General features: G+C 45.2%; 1 protein-coding gene across 1 annotated transcript; it reads left to right on the forward strand.

Annotated features, from left to right (window-relative positions):
* The first annotated feature begins 5,541 nt into the window (after nt 1-5,541).
* Nucleotides 5,542-7,308, forward strand: LOC149227531 (uncharacterized). The gene is made up of 2 exons (XM_089380529.1): nt 5,542-6,066; nt 6,436-7,308. The coding sequence occupies exons 1-2, from the start codon at nt 5,542-5,544 to the stop codon at nt 7,306-7,308; spliced, it is 1,398 nt and encodes a 465-aa protein (XP_089236655.1).
* The last annotated feature ends 1,182 nt before the right edge of the window (nt 7,309-8,490 follow it).

Below are 8,490 nucleotides of genomic sequence, written 5' to 3' on the forward strand. Positions count from 1 at the left end.
ATTGTGATAACATTAAACTGTAGACATTGAGATAATATAAGTGGATAGACATATAAACATATTTAAGTTTTTATCGGTTTAAAAACATTTGAACATCAAAAACCTATGGTGAAATGGCAAGGTGTGAGGTTTATAAAGAATACATCTTGGATTCAAGCCTCGTCGTTAGCCCTGAGAGTTACGTTAATTGGTTAATGACTTTGTCTTCGCTCTGCATTGACCTGACCAACACTGATATATCAGATAGCTTACAATGTGGATCCAAATAAGGCAGCCTATTTGGCATCTCCCAAAAATTTGATAATCTCATTTATGCTCTTAGATAATCGCCTATTATATATTGTTTATCCTCAGCTCTTTTTTTCTGTTGTCCTTTCACTTGTGCTTATCTTCACTGCCCTATTCCTGGAAACATTTCTCACCCTTGGGCAACCTCAGATACCAAACATTCGAAGAAGGTATCAATGGTTTCTCTACCAGAAGATATATCGATCCAAAGTAAAGTTAAGCGGGGGAATCCTACAAGATTTTCACACAGAAAGAGTTGACCCAAAGAGCATCGTAATTGCTGGAGGAGGAGGAGGAGTAGGAATAATTAGCCTTTTTGTTTACACTTGTTTTCACAATCTCCATCTCCCCACATGGTCATGGTCACTGGTATCCTATATTTGAGGATGAAGATATTTCAATGCATTAATGCTCTTAGCTCAGAGGAAAACCAAGTTTCTTCACCACCCATTCAAAATCTATTAAATACATACATACACACGGACTTATATATGTAATTTTGTGTTGTGGACTTTAGTTTTACTACAACTAGGATTGGACAGAGGTGCGGCCAAAGAATCTGAGTTTTTGGTCTGCAAATTCTCTTCTCTAGTAGTGAGGCAACTGTGAAATAGTTTTAGGGGAAGCTAAAACTAACAGAATCAGGCTGCAATTTGAATTCAACGTCAGTGTTATTGGTATAGGTTGATCCAAGAGGACAATACGGTTTTGAATTAAAAGAAAACAACCCTCTTGACATTGCATTCAAATAATACATCCTATTTGGCAACGAATTCAAAGAAAGCAGTAAACATTGCTCGGTCAAATGTCACACCAAGTGATACTGACACTAATGATCATGTCAACGCGTCATACGTAGAGTTCACTTCAAGTACATTAGCAAGGACTTGCTGCTTTGCAGCGCGCCTTTTTTTTGGATTCAGAACTAGCAATTCTTTAATCTTCTTACACAAGTGTTAAAGCTTAGTTGATATCTTTGGGAATCTAGGATGGAAATGATGCCTTCTTCTTTTCTGGAAAATGCATCACCTAAAATAAAAAATAAAATTTATTATATAATATATTAAATATGACTTGTTTACTGGGTTTAATTTGTATAATTGGATTTGAATGATTGTTATTCTCACTATCTAGATTTGATTCCCATAAGTGATATTGTAAGAAATTTAAAAATCCAGATTTGGTTTCCACAAGTTATGTTTTAAGAAACTAGAAGTGGAAGCACCAACTATTACATGAGGAGAAGTTATATTTTAAGAAAGTAGAAGTGGAAGCACTAACAATTAGATGAGGAGCTCATTGTATGTTGGAATCAATCCATGGATTTTATATGGTTTTTATAGTGGAGACATGTGTTGGAATTTATGGTTCTTGTTGTCGAGAAACTAGTTTTTGTACTTCAAATTTTGAGGTTTAAAATGGGCCTCTTAAGAGAGATAATAAAATATTATGAGTTAGTCCTTTCGTGGGGGAGATAAATTTTCAACACACATTTTACATAACCATAGTTAAGTTATACAAGTTAATTTAAAATAAAATTAATAATAAAAAAAAAGTCTTTTTTTGTATTCAAGGTTCTCTGATCCATAATGAATTAAACAAAGTCTTTCGGTAGAAATCACATAAAAGAAATTTTTGGCCAACGTGTTTCTAACCAACAAGTGTGGTTCATCATCAGGACCAGATGAAAAGGCAGACCATGGCAAAGGCTTAAATAGAGAGCAATGTAGAGACATAATTTCAAGTAACGGCTATATTAGAACAATAATATTTAAATTATGATATTAATTTAATAATATATTAAAAACAAATATTATTAAGTAACAGCTATATTGATGGGGGAATTTGGGTAACATGTGCCTGGCTGGAGATGGAGTCTGCATCACGAGGCGGTTTTGGTTAGGGTTTCGGTTTCGGGCGTATCCCTAGTCTGAGCTCACCGCGCCCGTACCTGGTTACCTCTCCCGGTTCCCGCACCTACGCCCTCGCCGCGACTAAGAGTCTACCCACTATCTGACGCTCTGCAGTTACCGTCTTCGCATCGACCTGTTTACCTTCCGTTTGTTTGCCCTCCCCGCTGTTACGCCTCGCTATCGATTCTTGCATCACACCTTGGTTACCTGTGCTCCGAGATTCTCGTCGTTTCGAGGGCTCCGCTAGCTGGCAATATGGAGGAACTTGAGGTTGTCGACTACACCGAAGATCCTTTGAATGGCGTCTCCATCTGGCGTACTCCATCCTCCAGCTCACAAGGTATGTATCTCCCGGAACCTCTGGTCGATTTTGCTGCTTACTCTGCCGGTGACTCCCCGCAACATCCTCCCGTTATTCTCCCGGATATTCCCCCCACTTGGCCTGCATTGTCTACTCCTCCCTTATCGCCGGCCTCCCTGGGGTTTGTCGCTGGGTGCCTAAACCCTAACCCTAGTTCTTCTCATTCTGCAGCGTATCAATGGCCCTTCACTTCCGCTCCGTTTTCGACTCCCGCTCCCCCCGTCGCCGGCTCACACTCGGGTTGTTTCACTGATATTCCCCCTCTCTCGGATCCTCTCCCCGTCTCTGGTACCTTACCCCCTCCCCTCGCACCTATCACAAACCCTTCACACGGCATCGTCTCCTCCCCTGCTCCCTCCCCCCCTCTGCCTCCTCCACCGAGAACTGGACTGGGTAAAAAGTACCGTTGCTTCAGATCCAGGGAGGAAGACATATTCCTCCGACTCGAAGAGGACACCCAGTGGGGAGACATCATGGAATTTGCTGATAGGGTTCTGGTGGGACGCATCAGAGGACGAAATTACTCGGCTGCACGATTAAAGGCTTGGGCTACAGAAGTTTGGGGACAACACTTGGTCGACATACCCTTCGTGCAAACCTTTGTGAGGGGATGGTTTGCATTGCGTTTCGGTCGTGTCGATCACACAAATTGGGTACTTTCCTCTTTCTGGCACTTTGAACATTCTCCGGTACTTCTGAAACGCTGGACTCCCATGTTCGATCCGGCCATGGAACAGATCGGAATCGACCCTGTTTGGATCAAACTCCCGGGTCTTCCCCTGCAATTTTGGTCCGAAGATATCTTTCGCAGAATTGGCAATGCAATTGGGGTCTACATGGATTATGATAAATCATATCTTCACACTGGCATGATGGCATATGCGCGGCTTCTCATCAATCTGGATACCAGGGGGGTCTACAAGAATATATCACTATCCAGTGGAGGGACTTCTCCAGGAAACAGATCATAGACTATGAAGGGATCCCTTACAGATGCCGCCATTGTCATAAGGTTGGTCACCTCTATCGGGACTGCCCACTTCTGAGAAAAGGACCGACACCAGCACAGGATGCGACACAGGATCGACCCTTCTCACCTCCTGGTCATCCTCAGACTGCGGTGCCCGTGGGGTCTCCAGTACAAGTTGAAGTTGATCCTCCCTTACCGACTGCATCACTGGCAGAAGCTCCCACCCGTGCATCGCCTGCTCCCGTCCCAGATGTCTCTGATCCGGCGGGCGACGATACACTGGGTATGTCAGCTGTCTCCACTTCTAATTTACTCTCTTCTTTGCATGATCTGGCTACATCTGTCTCTATGCATCAGGCTGTACCCCCTTCTTCCCCCGCATCGGTACCTTCCTTCCCCTCCCCCCGTGTGCCCTTTCCTTCCTCCTCTCTCAATTGTCCCATCCCCTCCCCCTCTCTCTGTGAACCGCCTTGTCCTCCATCTCTCCCCCCGCTGGCGACCGATCAGCTACCAGAGCCCATTTCCCCGACACCCCCTCGGTACTCTCTCCGCCCCCGGACTAGAGGGATTGGTACTGACGCTATTGGGTTGGTTCTCGACCCACCGCCTTCTCTCCAGAAGCTCTTGCGAGGACAACCATCCTGTCTTTCAAAAGCCAGACATGCGGCTGATGCCGAAGTCGCTCTTGGTCGACAACAGACCATCTTCAGGGCCCTTAGAGAAAAAAGCCCTGCCACACATCCGACATGAAGATCATATCCTTCAATTGCAGGGGGTTTGCTAGTACACCCAAAAAACTAGCCCTTCGGAGACTTCTCTCCCTCTCTCTATTGGACATCATCTTTTTGCAAGAAACGCTCTGTAATGCAGACTTCCTTATACCATCCCTCGAGGCCTGGTTACCTAACTGGACCTTCCACGCTATAGATGCTTCAGGGAGATCCGGGGGTCTGGCAATTGGTATCAATAACAGAGCGTTGAGAATAATAAACACATGGGGTGGCAGAGGATTCATTGGCATCGATGCCTATGTTCAGTCTATGGAAACTGTCCTTAGGCTCATCAATGTATATGGCCCTTGCTCTGACAGAGAGGCCTACTGGCATTCTCTCTTGACCTCTTCTCTCTTTCAACAGGATAACATCATCCTGGGAGGGGATTTGAACTTCACATTGGGCTTCTGCGAATCATGGGGGCATGCTGCCAGGACTGACCCTTTCTCGGATACCATATCCACCCTGCTGGAGGAACACCACTGGATCGACACCCCCATGACTAAACTGCAACACACATGGTCAAACAACAGGAGTGGTGATCAGAGTCTGGCCAGGAGGCTTGATAGATTTCTTATTAAAGAACCCCTCCACAACAGGATTGCTCGTATAAGGCAATGGGTGGGATCTGGGGGCATATCCGACCACAGACCTATTTATCTGGAATTCTCTGATATTCATAATAAAGTAAAAAGCCCCTTCAAATTTAACTCCTCCTGGTTAAAAGACCCATCCTATATTCAGATGGTCACAGAGTACTGGCAGAGCCGCCCCATAGAAGAGGAGGAACATTTCACTGAGGGCTTCATCAGGAAATTATCGGAGCTTAAAAGGATCTCTAAGGCCTGGGCACACCAAAAGAGACTCCGTGATGATCAATCTTTGCGGGAGGCTGAGGACTTCATTGCTGCTCATGAAGAGGAGGATGGTGGTATCTTTCCCACACAGGAAAGGAAAGACCTTTACATGTCTCATATTGTAAAGAGATCTTAGATCCTGAAGGACAGGGAGGAAAGCTGGAGACTTCGCAGCCGAGCCATTTGGCTCGCTGAAGGGGATGACAACACTCGTTTCTATCATAGATTCGCCAATGGGAGAAAGGCTATCAATACCATTTGGGAACTAAAAGACAAACAGGATCATGTGGTCACTACACAGAGGCATCTATCTAAGCTCGCATCAGACCACTTCAGAAGCATCTATAAAGCCCCCCGCAAATCTAACATTCTTGAAATCATGAGAGTGGCTGAGCATTTCCCCAGATTCGTTGATCCAGAGGAACATGATGATCTCACTAAGGAGGTGACTTTGGCAGAGCTGGAAGCAACTATCAAATGGTTCAAAAAGGATAAAAGTCTAGGACCTAATGGCTGGACCATTGAATTCTATATTACCTTCTTCGACATAATGGCAGATGACCTATTGAAAGTCATTGAACTCTGTAGACAATCGGGCAGGATCTCCATGGCCATCAAATCCACCTTCATCGCCCTTATCCCCAAATCTGATCAGCCTGTCTCTTTCAATGACTTCAAGCCCATCTCGCTTTGCAATTGTCTCTACAAGATTATTGCAAAGATTATAGCCAACCGACTGAAGCCTATATTATCCCGCCACATCTCATCTGAACAATTTGCCTTTCTTGACCATCGTCAGATTCATGAAGCCATTGCCACTGCACAGGAACTCCTCCACACCCTCCACATTAAAAAGCAAAAAGGCATGATCCTCAAAGTCGACCTCACTAAAGCTTTTGATAGAGTAAACTGGTTATACATCAGACTACTCTTGACTCACCTCGGCTTTCCCTATACTTTCATTAAATGGGTCATGTGTTGCATTTCTGAGGTTGCCTACAGTGTTCTTCTTAATGGGGAGGCCACTCCCTTCTTCACCTCGGAAAGAGGTCTCAGACAGGGCTGCCCCCTCTCTCCTCTTCTATTCCTACTGATCATGGAAGGCCTGAGCAGACTTATCATAACAGCTAAGGAAAGACATCAGCTCTCGGGCATTTGAATATCCAATAATTTTCACCTCACGCACTTACTGTTTGTGGATGACATTCTCATATTCCTCAATGGAGGACTGAGTGACACCACAGCTCTCCACAATATATTTCTTCTATTTCAGCTTGCTACTGGGATGATGATTAATGAGGGTAAATCTACTATCATGACTGTTGGCTGCTCTCGCCATGAATCTGCTTATGCAGCCCAGCGGTTCCCCTTCACCTCAACCAGGCTATCTGATGGCATCAAGTACTTGGGGTACAGGCTGAAACCCCTTGGCTACAAAATAGCAGATTGGACTTGGCTCCTTGCCAAGGTGGAGAAAAGACTCCATATCTGGTATCATAGATACCTCTCTAGAGCCGGACGCCTCACTCTCATTAAAGCTGTCATCGAAGCCACGCCTGTATACTGGATGACACTGGCTTGGATACCCCGAGGAGTCCTAAACAGAATACAGATCATATGCTCCAGATTCTTATGGAAAGGACAGCAACCTGGGAGAATCTTCGCCTGGGTAAAATGGGACACCATTGCCAGACCTAAGAGATGGGGTGGCTGGGGTATCAAGCGACTTGATCTGTTTGCTAAGGCCCTAGCTGCCAAACTAGGCTGGCTACTCCTGACTACAGACAGCCTCTGGTCACGAGTGGCACAAGCAAAATATATCAGACCCTCCCATCTCATGGACTGGTTCCGTCGACATCACAACCCAGGTCCCAATATCTCAAATATTTGGAAGGTTGTATTACTCTCCCTCCCGCTTCTCAGGGAAGGCATCACTTGGTGCATTAAGAGTGGACAAGACGTGAGGATTGGCATTGACCCCTGGGTAGGATGCGGCAACCTACACAGGCTCTCGGATGATCTCATCAGACACCTTCATGACAGGGGGATAACTCACATCAATCATATAGGGGACAATGCAAACTCTACATTCCTACAACAGGCCTGGTTCACATCCGCAACCTTGGACATCCCAGCACAGTGGTAGCTTGAATGGAGCACATTTACTGAGGCCCTCACTCAAGCCAACATCAGACTATCTGAAGGGCCTGACGAACTCATATGGGCCATCGCTAAACATGGACGTTATACTCCAAAGGAGGGATATCTGAAGCTTATGGAACCTTATAAGCCCCTGGACATCAATCCTCAATGGAACAGGATCTGGAAATTGCAGGCCGCACCTCGTTGTCGCTTGCTCATGTGGAATATCATTTTCGACAAGATCCCCACAGGAGTAAACCTCTTGAAGAGATCCTTCCATGGCCCTTTCAGATGCCATCTCTGTTGTTGTGAAGAGGAGAGCACTGATAATCTTTTCATCCACTGCTCTGTCATACGAACATTCTGGCACAGCATTTCCGCTCACATACCTGGCCTCAAGGATTGGCACGGATTTGACAGTAAGGAAGCTTGGAGCAATTGGATTAAAGACCACGCGGACAGACTCATTAACTTACCCCTACTTGTCTGTTGGGCCATTTGGATTGCCCGCAATCACATCATCTTTAATAACAGGCCCCCTAATTGGCCATCCATCCTGAGTCACACTATTGCTGACTTCAATCTTCTGCCTACGTCTGTGAGGAGCATTCCTACCCGCACTATCACCCCCCCCCACCATAGACAGAACCAAGCCTTGGGCCTTCTTCGACGGCTCTGCCCAGGATACTGGATGTGGCGGGGGTGCTGTCCTTTATTTGAATGAATCCCACTGCTTTAAGATACAGATCAAATACCCAAATGGCACCAATAATTTCTCTAAGCTCAGCACAGCCAAACACATCATATATTTTGCTATACAAAAACAGTGCAGACATCTCCAACTATTTGGCGACTCCCAGATTGTTTGCAATTGGATAAATTCTGCATCACATTGTTATACTTACTCTTTGAGAAATATCCTTGATGAAGCCAAAACACTGATCACTTCTTTTGAATCTTTTGACTGTCGTCATATCTACAGGGAGCAGAATGAAGAAGCGGACCAACTGTCAAAAGAAGCAGCGCACAGCCATCTAGAACAATGGTTGATACAGGAGAAGATTGATGGAACCTTCCATCAATATTATCACCGGCCCTACATAGATCATAACAGGAATGGGTCACCGACCCATCCATAACTATAGATATGGAAATGGCTATCTCTTTTTGTGATATGGTTCCTTTT

This window comes from Pinus tabuliformis, chromosome J (assembly GCF_031772625.1).
Source record: "Pinus tabuliformis cultivar Carrire ecotype Pingquan chromosome J, CPIR1, whole genome shotgun sequence".
Taxonomy (NCBI): domain Eukaryota; kingdom Viridiplantae; phylum Streptophyta; class Pinopsida; order Pinales; family Pinaceae; genus Pinus; species Pinus tabuliformis.